Source organism: Sphaerodactylus townsendi, linkage group LG02, assembly GCF_021028975.2.
Source record: "Sphaerodactylus townsendi isolate TG3544 linkage group LG02, MPM_Stown_v2.3, whole genome shotgun sequence".
Taxonomy (NCBI): Eukaryota; Metazoa; Chordata; class Lepidosauria; order Squamata; family Sphaerodactylidae; genus Sphaerodactylus; species Sphaerodactylus townsendi.
The window spans coordinates 8,376,478-8,392,161 of record NC_059426.1 but is presented as its reverse complement, the minus strand read 5'-3'; the positions used below and the strand labels follow the sequence as shown (position 1 = coordinate 8,392,161).

The 15,684-nt window shown below is 51.7% G+C and overlaps 1 protein-coding gene across 1 annotated transcript in view; it reads left to right on the top strand.

The window, feature by feature from the left end:
* Positions 1-265: 265 nt before the first annotated feature.
* Positions 266-15,684, top strand: part of LOC125425900 (unconventional myosin-Ib-like) — a 48,653-nt gene continuing 33,234 nt past the window's right edge. The window contains exons 1-3 of the mRNA XM_048483687.1: positions 266-356; positions 6,999-7,103; positions 13,529-13,575. Coding sequence (XP_048339644.1) covers positions 7,016-7,103; positions 13,529-13,575 — 135 coding nt within the window. The 5' untranslated portion in view covers positions 266-356; positions 6,999-7,015. The remainder of the gene's footprint in view (positions 357-6,998; positions 7,104-13,528; positions 13,576-15,684) is intronic.

The window sequence follows — 15,684 nt, the reverse complement described above, 5'->3', positions numbered from 1 at the left end:
GACAATACAATACTTAAGGTGGCTTACACTCACTTGCACAGGCTCTCTCAACTATCAGTCCAACTTTTAACAGGCAAATGTGGAGAAATTCTTTTTTATGAGGCTGGAAGAATGAGATCAATTTTGTTCTTGGTCAGTCTTGATAGGAATGATGCAGATCGCAGTGCTTTCCTCCTGACCCCAGTATCAGCAGAATGCAGTGTGTGCATCATGTATGGTGTCTTACCTGTCTTCTTCAATCAATCACATTTTTCTCCGTAGATTTGCTCTGTCGGATGAGGCGTATCGATCTCTGCGGGACCAAGACAAAGATCAGTGTATACTAATCACCGGAGAGAGCGGAGCTGGGAAAACAGGTAACGTACTAGATTAAAAAATGCTCTTTTTGGAGCCATTTGTGGGATTTCTGGGCCCAGTGGTTTTGTGTTGTCCTGCCTGATGTTGAAACTGGATTCCTGCACATCTGGAAGATCAGGAGCCTGCTGTTGCCTCTGTGATGGAAAGTGCCACCAAGTTGCAGTCAATTTTTGGTGACCCCGTAGGGTTTTCAAGGCAAGAGGTGGAGAGAGGGGCTTTGCCATTGCCTGCCTCTGTATAGCCACCATGGATTGTCTCCAGTCTAAATACTCACCAGGGCTCACCCTGTGTAGCGTCCAAGATCTGACGAGTTACTGGTAGTCTCAAGAATGCTGGCCTGTTTTTTGCACTTTTGAGAGTTTTGAGAGAACTGTGGCCCTTTCCGCACAGGCCAAAAACAGCGCCCTAGGGATGGCAAAAACGCTGTCCCTAGGGAGCTGTTCGCATGGGGGCACTGCTGCATCGCAACAGCGCTGCCCTTGCTCCCCCCCAGCGGCGCGAAGCTGCTGTTTCCCAACCTTGCTCCCTGATCGAGGTTTTCTGGAAACAGCGGCTTCCAACGGCTGGAAGGCGCCATGTCCCCTGCACCATCTCTGAAAGCTTACCTTGTCTCCTGGCCTCCGGCTCATCACAGAGGCCAGGGGACACGCCCCTCTGGCCTGCGACTCTAGAGCCGTCGCTCCAGCCTGTGTGGGCGTGTCCCCTGGCCTCTGCGACGAGCCGGAGGCCAGGGGACAAGGTAAAATTTCAGGGACAGCGCAGCCTGTGCAAAGGCTGCGCTGCCGCCTGCCGCCCTCCCGGGACAGTCCATGCGAACGGTCCCGGGTGTGTGTGCGTCAGCGTCTTTTACGCCGACGCACTCCCGCACCGTTGCGGTGCGGAAAGGGCCTGTGACTGGCCCGTGGTCATCCAGCAGGCTTCAAGTGGAAGAGGGGGGAATTGAACCCAGTTTTCCAGATCAGACTCTACTACTGTTAACCGCTATTAACAGAAAGAATCCATGTAAACATCTGTAGTGCAAACCGTAGAGATCCAGGTGTTATTGTAAGTCTGTAATTCGGATAACAAGCAGAACCTCAAAAACAGCAAAGTGCATTTTCTAAACCAGGTTCACAAAAGCTTAATAACAGGTCCATAACATTTATAAAGTTCCAGGATCGAACATAGAGACCAGTATGCCGGTGACTTCCTGTTTCGTGGATCATGAACTCCACTTCATCCGTAATTGACGCACAGCAATATAGGAACACCATCTTCTTTGTAGCTTATTCCATTGAGATAGCTAAAACCATGGATTGCACAATAGAAATGTTGCTAAGGTTGTTTTTGTTGCTCGACAGCTATGGGACACATCATTATAGGGATGCTTTTTGTGAATAGTAAATATACGTGAGCTAGCTCTCACACACTATATCTTTACTTGCAGCTATTGTATAGTGGTTTGGGCTTGTTTGTCCCTTGATTTATCAGTTCCTTGCCACAGTATATTTTTAATGTGGTTTTTCTTGTTGCCACCACTGGCCGGTACATGCAGTTGATCGGGTGGAAAGCCATAAATACTTTACCGGACAAGTTGAACAACTTAGTACACCACAGTGACTGCACATTGAACTATGAACTAGAAGTCTGTAAGACTCATCTGTAGGGGAAAAAGACAGAGGATGATGTCAACATCTCAGTATACTGTGCATGTTAACCTATATTATATTTATATTTCAGAAGTTTAGATAAGTTAGAACACATTTTTGTTTATGGATAAATGAATAGGAATAACTGTATATACACCTTGATAGTGAAGTGCAACAGGTATATTTAGTATATATAATCCTGTCAAGCAAAGTAACGAGCGGAAATGTGGATTGTGCGGCACATCAAATTAGAATAGTTTATCTGTCAAAAGACCAGCCGTTTTTCCTCAGAAGTTCATAAAAACAAGCAGAACTTTACTTAAACGGAGATATATATATATATATACATTATATACACAGAATCACATAATAGTTACATGCACAGCTAATGGTTGTTTGGTTGTGTTACAATATCTTTTTAGTCTATAATCAGAGCACATTTCTATATCATTTGGTTTACAACAGTATACAGAGCACAGAGCACATTTATTCTCTTAGTTAGTCAGTCAGGCAGTCTCAAAGTGTGTGGGTGAGGGAACAGAACACTACCAACGGATTCTAACCGTCACCTTTAGAATGTTCGTGCAGCTTCCCAGAATTCCCTGCTGCTCTTGCTGCTGCTGCATGGAAGCAAGGGATAGAAATTCCAACAGATAGTTGGGTGAATTGTAGTGACATATGTTTATGCATGTTTACTTGTAAGTATAGTTAAACACACACACACACATATATGTATGTGTATATATATGTATATGTATATGTATCTCTCTCTCTCTCTCTCTCTCTCTCTCTCTCTCTCTCTCTCTCTCTCTCTCTCTCTCTCTCTGCCTGCCTGCCTGCCTGCCTGCCTGCCTGCCACCTACCTACCTACCTACCTACCTACCTACCTACCTACCTACCTACCTACCTATCCATCCATCCATCCATCCATCCATCCATCCATCCATCCATCCATCCATCCATCCATCCATCCATCCATCCATCCATCCATCCATCCATCCATCCATCCATCCATCCATCCATCCATCCATCCCTCCACCTACCTACCTACCTACCTACCTGCCTACCTACCTACCTACCTATCTATCTATCTATCTATCTATCTATCTATCTATCTATCTATCTATCTATCTATCTATCTATCTATCTATCTATCTATCTATCTATCTATCTATCTATCTATCTATCTATCTATCTATCTATCTATCTATCTATCTATCTATCTATCTATCTATCTATCTATCTATCTCTATAAGTATAGTTAAACACACACACACATATATGTATATGTATGTGTATATATATGTATATATATGTGTGTGTGTGTGTGTGTGTGTGTATCTCTCTCTCTATATGTGTGTGTGTGTGTGTGTGTGTATGAATGATATTCATGCAGCATTGGTGTGCAACGTCATAATTCCATATTCCGTGCTATTTCTCTGCCACCAAGTGGCTGCCATAAGAGGCGGAGCCAGCCACAAAATGATTGCCACATCTTAACTTCAGTAACATGGTGTAGATCCTTGTACGGTTCTGGCAGTTACTGGCAAAGCAACCTTTTTTTTAAAAAAATGCATGGCCATTCAAATTTCCAATAGACCCTCTGATGTTTTGCTGGGCAAAAGGCCTACCTGGAGCTTCCCACTTTGTGAAAATACTTGGCAGGCACCAGAAAAGGTGTTAATGGGGACTGAGACACCCACGGGCACCGTGGTGAGATAGCGTATTATGTGCATTCCATAAACAAAAACTTGCCCAGGTGGCAAAATGTCACAGGAAAAAGGACTAATTTGGAACGTTGTGCATTTCTCTACAAACCAGGAAATACTTGTGAAAGAGCAAGATGTGACAGTAGGACAGCATTGAGTGATGTTGCTAAATTTGCAGGTTGGAGCTTAAAATAGGGATTCCTCACCTGGAACCTATGAGCACCTTTCCTGGTTACCCCCCCCTTCCCCCCCCCGGAACCCACGAGCACCTTTCCTTTTTTAAAATATAATTTGTATTGGTATATTTGGATCAATCTTACAATCATATTTCATCATTACATTACATCCATAATATAATTTTCCCCCTTTTCCCCCCGCCACCCCCAAAATGCCTTTATTTTTTTCTTTAAGTGCGCAGCAGCAGGTTCATCCATTCTACTCTCTTCCCCCATCTGTCCACAATCACCTTTCCAGGTGCCCCCCATAAAGAGTTTATAGCAGCAAGCCTTTATTGGCATAGACATAAGTACAACAATAATAAAAAACGGATTAAAAAGCATATACAATACAGGAAATAAATGTTAGGTCGAAGGAAATCTACTGGCCCTTAGTCATTTCCAGGAGAAAGTCTGCCACTATCATACAGAGAGAAGGATCAGGGTTGTCCAACAAGTAGTGTCATCTAATTAAATCGGGGAGAGGGGGTAAATGTAAAGGAGTAAGATTCACATACTTGGATCTGATTTCCTTGAATCTGACACAGTGTAGTAATTGGTGGGCCAGAGATTCAACTGAGCCGTCGTTACATGGGCACAATCGTTTAGCCTTTTCTTGCTTATTAAATCTGCCATGCAACAAGGCAGAAGGCATAACTTTAAACCTGGCGAGCATTATGGCTCTCCTTTGAACGGGGTTTATTAAGCAATACAAGTAGTGTGCCACGTGGCCCCGTTCAAATGGGAGAGAAAAATACAGGGGGGAGCACGTTTTCTTGGCTGCGGTGATTAGGGTAGAGAACTCTCTATCCAATAGTTGCCCTTTTAATTTCCTGTAAGCTTCTGAATAGGACAAGGGGCAAAGTGAATCCACTGAGAGTCCAATAGAGGCCATTTTTTCTTCAATTATGGAAAACCAGGGGTTGGAATGGGTGTCAGAGAGCAGACGGTGGACCAGGGAATTACAGTCCGAGAGAAAATGAATTCACAGCCAGAATCTAAAGGTTCTCAGACAAGCGGCTGATTCCAAGGAGTTTCAAGAGTTTATAGGGCGTCCATGTAAAGTGTTTGCCCAGCAGCGCTTCGGATTGGCCACTGGAGATTTGATTGGTTTTGTAGACTTTTGAAAATATTGTTTTAGCAACAGCTGCCAGCACAGCACTATGACCTTCACTGTGTGACTGCCAGTAAGCTATGGCATCCATTTTGCATCGGTGCTCACCACACTGTGTTGGAATTCCAAAGCCTGTTCACAATAAGGCCCAACAAGAATAAGGATATTACCTTACACAGGGCAGACAGTCCAGGATTATTAGTCTCTTTTAAAGCCAAATTGTTTCTCCTTTTTTTAAAAAAAGTCCTTGTAAATATGATCAAAGCTCCATTTGGATCAAAGAGTTGGGATTATTTTGGGATAGTTCTGGATGTCTGGATAATCCAAAGGTCATTGCGTTGGTTTAACCCCCTACTTCATGTCCCGAAAGCTTTGCTGCTTCAGTGCATCCTTAGCGCAGGTCTGAAATAATTCCCATCAAAAGGTAAGGCAATGGCGTGTCTCGTTCAAGGAGATCTGTCAGGTTAGATAGCTTCAATAGGGTGAGGCTTTCCACAGCTGGGAGGCAATTCCTTTTGCACAGTGGGTTGTCTGACTTGACATCATCAGTAACGTTTGATTCTCCATTTCTTCCCCTGGTACCCTGTTTCCCCTAATATAAGACATCCCCTAAAAATAAGACATAGTAGAGGTTTTGCTGAAGTGCGAAATATAAGGCATCCCCCGAAAGTAAGACATAGCAAAGTTTTTGTTTGGAAGCATGCCCGACGAACAGAACACAGAAAAATAAGACATCCCCTGAAAATAAGACATAGCACATCTTTGGGAGCAAAAATTAATATAAGACACTCTTATGTTCGGGGAAACACGGTAGTAGCCAAGGCTTGCTTTATTTTATTTTATTTATTTTTATTTGTTTATTGAAACTTATACCTCGCTGTGTACGGAGGTCTCAGGATGACTTACAAAATCAAAACAACAATAAGACCACATCAAATAACCTCATTCTATGAAACGATCATAAAAGGGCAGCATAAAACCAACTTACAAAATATTGCCCACCCGCATACCTTCCCCCGCCCCAGTCCGGCAGTTTCCAGAGGGGGCGCTGTGGGCGGTCAGAGACCAAAGGCCTGAATGAAGAGGAAAGTCTTTGATGGATTCCGGAACCTTTAAAGCAGAGGTCTTCAAACTATGGCCCTCCATATGTTCAGGAACTACAATTCCCATCAGCCTCTGCCAGCATGGCCAAGTAGCAGGGCTGATGGGAATTGTAGTTCCTGAACATCTGGAGGGCCATAGTTTGAAGACCCCTGCTTTAAAGGATTGGCGCCTGGTGAATTTCCACATGGAGGCTGTTCCAAAGTCTGGGCCAGCCACGGAAAACTGCTACCCACCCCGGCAATACCTGAACATGGACATTAACGATAAGACATTTTGGAGGTTATTTATTCATTTATTTGGAGGTCATTTATTCATAAAATTGGCATCAGTTGGAAGACTCTTGACTGCGCAGAATACATCCGTCGGAAGATACTTGATACACACACAGTAGCCGAAAAGAAATACAGTGCCATATTTTTGCTTGGCTGTTATCAAATTTTGATTGAGATGTCACAATGGAGGGGAATACTCCAGATGCAAATTCTTGCTTCTCCTGGAAACCCCTTTCCCAGATCCAGCAAGTCATTGGAAAGGCAACTGAGTGGATGTTATGCTTTTTGACTGAATGTGTTGGTGTTCGCTCTGAATGTCAGCGAGAGAAGGAATTTGGAGAGAAAGAAGTGCTATATAATGTGACAGTGAAACAAAAGACTTGTTGTGTGATTCTTGTCGTGGGGCTGTTCGGTTCTTGCCTACTCGTCGCCACGTGGCAACCCCCCCCCCCCCCAAAAAAAAATTCTGTTTGCTTTAAAGTATGTAAATCCAGAACAATAAACTGGAACCCGAAAAAAATATCTTTCTGGGTTCATTCAGGAATGGTAGCGGTAGTTTGGATGGATGCGCTCTAATTGCAATTCTTATTTCTCTGTAGAAGCCAGCAAGCTCGTCATGTCTTATGTAGCCGCCGTTTGTGGCAAGGGAGCAGAAGTGAACCAAGTGAAAGAACAGCTTTTGCAATCGAATCCCGTGCTTGAAGGTGAGAATCTAGCAATGAACGGATACTGATGGATGCATTGCTGTCACAAGTTTGCTAAATGTGCAGGGAAAAGGTTTTCACTGCGATCAGGGGAAACAAATGATTTGGCTGGTGAAACGTTTATTTGATCTTCTGCAACTGCCACAAATGACAGATCCTGGAGACAGCTGAGGCGGATCTTTATTCCCACTTCTGCTCTCGCCCAGTGGTGTAGCACCCAGAGGGCGGGGGCGGCGTCTTGCTCCAGGCCCACGCTGGGGCGGGGGTGTTCTTGGGCGGGAGTGGGCTGGGGCAAAGGGCACACACGTGCCCTGGGCGCAGTTCCCCCTTGCTACGGCTCTTCTCTTGCCTAATCTTCATGGCTCTGGCATAGTCGTATTCTTACGTATTCTGCCTTGGCCTCTATTATATGTGCATGCCTTCCACCAGGTTATTCGTATTCTCTGGAATACCCTGAGCATCACAGAGCATTTGCCTTAAGCCTGCGTCAGTGCCCTTCTATCAGCTTTATTGGAAGGATGCGTTCCTTATTACCCTCGCCACAGTCCGTGCCAGTCAGGAAGAATGGAAACCACTCTGCCCTGCCTTAATTTATTGTATAGAATATATGTGTAACAGTTGCATACAGTATATTTATTCGAACTATACATTTTTCCCTTTTCCCCCCTCCCTCCTCCCTCCCCCCTTCTTTTTTCTTCGTTATTCAAGCAAGCTGTAGAAAGTTCATTCTCCGTATTCTCTTCTCCCAAATGTCTTCGTTAAATCCGGCTTCTCTCATCCAGTTCTCGAACACTGTCCGTATCTTCATAATGTCTCTTAATTTTTCTTGCTGTAGCATGTTTTTTGACATCATCTCAAAAATTTCTAACTGTTTCTGTTCCCATACATATTCCAACCATTTTGAGATTGTCCATTTCTTATTATCTTTCCCCCCTGCCTAACAGTTGACTAGCAAGATTTTAGCTGTCAAAAAACAGATCTCGTACTGCTCTACCAAATTAGGGTATCGAGAGTTACAAACTATGGCTCCCAGAGGCGTATCTAGGAAAAATGGAGCCCGGAGACAAAATCTGAATTTCCCAGCCTCCCCCACAACCGCAGGCACACAGGTCTACCACCCAGACCTGTTTCTATGAGCTCCCATTGGAAACAATGGGGGATGGGGGGTTGCACCCAACTGGGAGTCCATGGCTTTTGGACTCCCTGGACTAGCTTTCCTGAAACCTGGGTGGTATCAATAAGAGACTCTCCTGATAGTACATCCCAGGTTTGGTGAAGTTTGGTTCAGGATGTCCAAAGTTATGGACCCTCAAAGATGTAGCCTTTATCTTCTATTAGCTCCCATTGGAAACAATGGAGGATGGGGCACTCCCTTTGGGAGTCCATATCTTTGGACCCCCTGGACCAAACTTCACAAAACTTGGGTGGTATCAATAAGAGACTCTCCTGATAGTACATTCCAGGTTTGGTGAGGTTTGGTTCAGGGGGTCCAAAGTTTTGGACCCTCAAAGGTGTAACCCCCATCTTCTATTGGCTCCCATTGGAAACAATGGAGGATGGGGGCACCCCTTTGGGAGTCCATAGCTTTGGACCCCCTGAACCAAACCTCACCAAACCCGGATAATATCATCAGGAGAGTCCCCCAAACAATCCCTGAATGTTTGGTGCTGCTAGCCCAAACAATGCGCCCCTTGCAGGCCAAAAATCGAAAAAGCACTAAAATGTTTTAAAAACCCACAAACGGGTGGGCGGAGCTTCGGACATGAATGGGGGGGTTCAAACCCGTGAACCCCCCCTTACCTACGTCCATGCCCGTGCCATACGTTCGCCATCACTGGCCTAGGTCTACTGTGTGGAGTTTGCGCCAGTGTCCAGGTCTACCGCTCGGAGCCACCACCGGTGTCCAAGTCTACTGCTTGGAGCTCGCGCTGGTGTCCAGGTCTACTGCCTGGAGATTTGTCCTGGCACCCAGGTCTACTGCCTGGAGCTGGTGCCGGCATTCAGGTCTACCACTCGGAGCCGCCACCGGTGTCCAGGTCTACCACCTGGAGCTGGTACCAACGCCCAAGTCTATGTGCACCTGGAGACATAAGTTACCCCATGTCCCCATGGGCAGTACGCCCCTGGTGGCTCTCTTCATGCCGTTCCTTGAAATAACACAATTTTTTGCAGTTATAATCAGCCTCACAATGATCATGTCTCCAAGCAATAAATTACTCATTGTGCCACATTTAACGTGTTACCTGTGAGCTTGCAGGCTTGCGCTGTAGCAGAGCGGGCCAGGAGCATGACCAGGGGAGGAGCCGACTTTAGTCGGATCCCTCCCAGCCTTTGCCAGGGTTATGCCAGAAACTAAAGAGTTGGGACTAAAGCCACCTTTTTGGGTGCCAAAAAGACCATAAGAACATAAGAGCTAGCCTGCTGGATCAGACCAGAGTCCATCTAGTCCAGCTCTCTGCTACTCGCAGTGGCCCACCAGGTGCCTTTGGGAGCTCACATGCAGGATGTGAAAGCAATGGCCTTCTGCGGTTGTTGCTCCCGAGCACCTGGACTGTTAAGGCATTTGCAATCTCAGATCAAAGAGGATCAAGATTGGTAGCCATAAATCGACTTCTCCTCCATAAATCTGTCCAAGCCCCTTTTAAAGCTATCCAGGTTAGTGGCCATCACCACCTCCTGTGGCAGCATATTCCAAACACCAATCACACGTTGCGTGAAGAAGTGTTTCCTTTGATTAGTCCTAATTCTTCCCCCCAGCATTTTCAATGGATGCCCCCTGGTTCTAGTATTGTGAGAAAGAGAGAAAAATTTCTCTCTGTCGACGGTACACCTACCCCATGCATAATTTTATAGACTTCAATCATATCCTCCCTCAGACGTCTCCTCTCCAAACTAAAGAGTCCCAAACGCTGCAGCCTCTCCTCATAAGGAAGGTGCTCCAGCCCCTCAATCATCCTCATTGCCCTTCTCTGCACTTCTTCTATCTCTTCAATATCCTTTTTGAGATGTGGCGACCAGAACTGGACACAGTACTCCAAGTGCGGTTGCACCACTGCTTTATATAAGGGCATGACAATCTTTGCAGTTTTATTCTCAATTCCTTTCCTCATTATCCCCAGCATAGAGTTTGCCTTTTTCACAGCTGCCATGCATTGAGTCGACATTCCCATGGAACTATCAACTAAGACGCTAAAATCCCTTTCCTGGTCTGTGACTGATAGCACTGACCCCTGTAGCGTGTATGTGAAGTGCGGCCCATGGAGCCTTTTCAGTGGCAGGGAGACTTTTGCACTTGGGGGGGGAGGGCAATGCCACTGGGAAGCCTCTATGGGAGCCGAGGGCAGCACCACATCAGTGCTCTGGCGCGCCCTCTCACATTTGGATGATACTCTGAGCTATTCTGCCAATCCTAAGGTTGAGGACAGTGATGGTTGTCATCTATGTGGCCTCCCCTCTCCTCTCCTCTCCCTCTTTCCATTCCCTTTTCCCTGAAGTTATTGTTATCCCTTTTGGGTAAGTTTTTAGTTATTCCTTCTTTATCCCCCTGGCCAACTTTGATCGGTGTTTTATGGCTTCGTTGATTATTTTTTTGTACGGTTTTAACGGTGAAATACGTTGATTGTGATTTTTATGACCTGAGTCGCTCCGAACCCAACTTGCTCGGGAAGAGCAGCCTTATGAATTGAACAAATAAATAAATATGCAAATAAAATGTGATTTCCGAAAAGAATTTTGCCCGTCCGAGTTCCCAGCCAGAAAAGTCTGCATTCCAACCCGTGCAGCTACTGTAGAGGAATATAGGGAAACAATGAACTGATGGTGAAATTGAAGAATGTGTCTCAAAACTTTTATAATGGGCCATTTGTATTTGATTTGCGTCGTTTATAAAAGATTCCAGTGTTTCACAACGGGTGTAATGACATGCAGCCCGGAGGCCTGGTTCCTGGAACATGATTTAGTGCTTGCAAACTGCACTCTGTATAAGATTTTTCAAAACAGTTCTTTAATTCACCCCCCTCCCCCCCCAACTTATCCAGCAACATATTCTGCCTTTTGGCTTCCAGCGCTTTGATCTGGGGAAGTCTTAAAATGCAAATTTGCTGAAGCAGAAACAATATTTTCCCTCCTGCAGAAATATCAGGGACTTGAATGTTGATTGTGTACGTATGGGAAAGACATCCAAATGCCCCAGTTCTGTTCAAAGCCATGAATGCTTTATCCTCTAAAGGGGCCGAATACAGTTGCCATACTAGAAATTTCATGATTAGGATATTTCCACACATTTCCCCCCCTCCTCCTTTTAATTTAAAGCAGCCCTGGGGGTAGGACGTGAACCAGAGAAGCTTGTATGCTCTCCCTAGTGCAGTGGTGGCGAACCTATGGCACGGGTTCCAGAGGTGGCACTCAGAGCCCTCTCTGTGGGCACACGCAGAGTGCCCCCCACACACATCTAGGCTGGCTTGGGCCGCTGGGCTTGATTATTAGCATTATTACTAGCATTAGCTAATTGAGTATTAGCATTATTAGCATTAAACCTTAATTTTGGGGTTTCAGTGTAGGTAACCCTGTTAAGCGCTGTTAAACCCCACTGATTTTCATGCGATCCTTTACCTGGGAGTAAGCTCAGTAAAGCGCGATCCTTTACCTGGGAGTAAGCGCAGTTGCTGGCAATGGGGCTTGCTTCTGAGTAAACCCTCCTAGGGTCGTGATTCACCCGTTGGAAGAGTTGCACGGCTGCTTCAAAGCAAAGCCACTGACTACCACCAAGCTTACTCCCGAGTAATGCGCGCCTCGGAGCCAACCGTTTTTTCTTAACTAAAACCTCAGTATTCAGGTTAAATTGCCGGGTTGGCACTTCGCGATAAATAAGTGGGTTTTGGGTTGCAATTTGGGCACTCGGCCTCGAAAAGGTTTGCCATCGCTGCCCTAGTGGACCCAAACCTTGCTATACTCTGACCCATTGAAGGATCTCAAGGGATTTGTGAATTAATCTGTAATTTTACCTGGAGATGCTTTGCAGAGCACCCGGTGCTCCGAGGAGCGCTGTTTGGGAACTGCTGTACTAAAAGCTGGCAGCCATACCCGAATTCACAATGGTTTCCTCCCTCCTCAACCACCTAGTCCAGTGATGGTGAACCTATGGCACGGGTGCCAGAGGTGGCACTCAGAGCTCTCTCTGTGGGCACGCACAAACAGAGTTCATCATGTGTGTGTGTGTGTGTGGGGGGAAAATCGCCCTCCCCATACATCTAGGCTGGCCTGGGCCACTGGGCTCAATTATTAGCATTAAACCTAAGACCTAGCTTTGGGGAAGCAGTGTAGGTAACCCTGTTAAGCGCTGTTAAACCCCACTGATTTTCACGCAAAGTACTGAAGCGCGATCCTTTACCTGGGAGTAAGCTCAGTTGCTGGCAATGGGGCTTGCTTCTGAGTAAGCCCTCCTAGGGTTGTGATTCACCCGTTCGAAGGGTTGCATGGTTGCTTCCAAGCAAAGCCACCTTCTACCACCAAGCTTACTCCCGAGTCACGCACGCCTCAGAGCCAACCATTTTTTCTAAACTAAAACCTCAGTATTCTGGTTAAATTGCCGTGTTGGCACTTTGCGATTAAAAAAATTGGGTTTTGGGTTGCAGTTTGGGCACTCGGTCTCGAAAAGGTTCGCCATCACTGACCTAAGTCTTTGCTGATGTTTGGCGATGATGCACAGGACTGGGTAGTTGCTGCGGGGTGGGGGTGGGGGGGTGGGGGTGGGTATGAAGTTGTATATTCCATTTCCTCTTGTCTAGGAAGAAACTGTATATTGTAAGCCACCATGAGTACTTTGGAAATCGTGAGCATCAAGAACATTTCTCTCTGCCGCCAACGACTGACCTTGGATTTTTGACAGAAGCAGTTTCTGTCTACCTCAAGCTGAAATTATATTTTGCATGTAAGGTTGAGTGACACTCGGGTCAGAGTAATCACATTTAGAGGTGAAGTCATAAGTCTTTGACTTGGGACAATCAAGTTAATGAACTTTAACTTGGGATAAAGTTAATGAACAGTCTGTTTAATTTATCACCATGAAATGGTTCACGTGCAAAATGATGGCTCTTCTAGAGGTCTTCTATGTTTAGCCTCATTTCCCGCACAAAATTATCGTTGAATTGTGGCAGTAATCCATCCTTATTAGGACATAACGCTGGCATATACCCAGTGGTGGGATTCAAATAATTTAACAACCAGTTCCGAAGGACTCAGTGGTGGGATTACAGCCATTCTCTGAACTAGACAAAACAATAGCTACTGGTTCTACTGAACTGGTGCAAATAGGCTGAATCCTACCGCTTCATAAACCCAAAGTGATATGTGGGCATGTTCTTGTTCAACTTGAATGTTTACCTACATTCATGTACATTTTACTTTTCTCTCCATTTCCCTTCCAGCTTTCGGAAATGCCAAAACTGTAAGGAACGACAACTCCTCTAGATTTGTAAGTATCCATATAAAACGTGGGAAATCATCCCTTATGGAAAACACAACACCCCCCCCCACCCCCCCCCCCCCCCACCCCCCCCCCCCCCCCCCCCCCCCCCCCCCCCCCCTCCCCCACCCCACCCCCCCCCCCCCCTCCCCACCCCCCCCCACCACCCCCCACCCCCCACCCCCCCCCCCCCCCACACCCCCACCCCCCCACCCCCCCCCACCCCCCCACCCCCCACCCCCACCCCCACCCCACCCCACCCCCCCCCCCCCCCCCCCCCCCCCCCCCCACCCCCCCCCCCCCCCACCCCCCCCCCCCCCCACCCCCCCCCCCCCCCACCCCCCCCCCCCCCCACCCCCCCCCCCCCCCACCCCCCCCCCCCCCCACCCCCCCCCCCCCCCACCCCCCCCCCCCCCCACCCCCCCCCCCCCCCACCCCCCCCCCCCCCCACCCCCCCCCCCCCCCACCCCCCCCCCCCCCCACCCCCCCCCCCCCCCACCCCCCCCCCCCCCCACCCCCCCCCCCCCCCACCCCCCCCCCCCCCCACCCCCCCCCCCCCCCACCCCCCCCCCCCCCCACCCCCCCCCCCCCCCACCCCCCCCCCCCCCCACCCCCCCCCCCCCCCACCCCCCCCCCCCCCCACCCCCCCCCCCCCCCACCCCCCCCCCCCCCCACCCCCCCCCCCCCCCACCCCCCCCCCCCCCCACCCCCCCCCCCCCCCACCCCCCCCCCCCCCCACCCCCCCCCCCCCCCACCCCCCCCCCCCCCCACCCCCCCCCCCCCCCACCCCCCCCCCCCCCCACCCCCCCCCCCCCCCACCCCCCCCCCCCCCCACCCCCCCCCCCCCCCACCCCCCCCCCCCCCCACCCCCCCCCCCCCCCACCCCCCCCCCCCCCCACCCCCCCCCCCCCCCACCCCCCCCCCCCCCCACCCCCCCCCCCCCCCACCCCCCCCCCCCCCCACCCCCCCCCCCCCCCACCCCCCCCCCCCCCCACCCCCCCCCCCCCCCACCCCCCCCCCCCCCCACCCCCCCCCCCCCCCACCCCCCCCCCCCCCCACCCCCCCCCCCCCCCACCCCCCCCCCCCCCCACCCCCCCCCCCCCCCACCCCCCCCCCCCCCCACCCCCCCCCCCCCCCACCCCCCCCCCCCCCCACCCCCCCCCCCCCCCACCCCCCCCCCCCCCCACCCCCCCCCCCCCCCACCCCCCCCCCCCCCCACCCCCCCCCCCCCCCACCCCCCCCCCCCCCCACCCCCCCCCCCCCCCACCCCCCCCCCCCCCCACCCCCCCCCCCCCCCACCCCCCCCCCCCCCCACCCCCCCCCCCCCCCACCCCCCCCCCCCCCCACCCCCCCCCCCCCCCACCCCCCCCCCCCCCCACCCCCCCCCCCCCCCACCCCCCCCCCCCCCCACCCCCCCCCCCCCCCACCCCCCCCCCCCCCCACCCCCCCCCCCCCCCACCCCCCCCCCCCCCCACCCCCCCCCCCCCCCACCCCCCCCCCCCCCCACCCCCCCCCCCCCCCACCCCCCCCCCCCCCCACCCCCCCCCCCCCCCACCCCCCCCCCCCCCCACCCCCCCCCCCCCCCACCCCCCCCCCCCCCCACCCCCCCCCCCCCCCACCCCCCCCCCCCCCCACCCCCCCCCCCCCCCACCCCCCCCCCCCCCCACCCCCCCCCCCCCCCACCCCCCCCCCCCCCCACCCCCCCCCCCCCCCACCCCCCCCCCCCCCCACCCCCCCCCCCCCCCACCCCCCCCCCCCCCCACCCCCCCCCCCCCCCACCCCCCCCCCCCCCCACCCCCCCCCCCCCCCACCCCCCCCCCCCCCCACCCCCCCCCCCCCCCACCCCCCCCCCCCCCCACCCCCCCCCCCCCCCACCCCCCCCCCCCCCCACCCCCCCCCCCCCCCACCCCCCCCCCCCCCCACCCCCCCCCCCCCCCACCCCCCCCCCCCCCCACCCCCCCCCCCCCCCACCCCCCCCCCCCCCCACCCCCCCCCCCCCCCACCCCCCCCCCCCCCCACCCCCCCCCCCCCCCACCCCCCCCCCCCCCCACCCCCCCCCCCCCCCACCCCCCCCCCCCCCCACCCCCCCCCCCCCCCACCCCCCCCCCCCCCCACCCC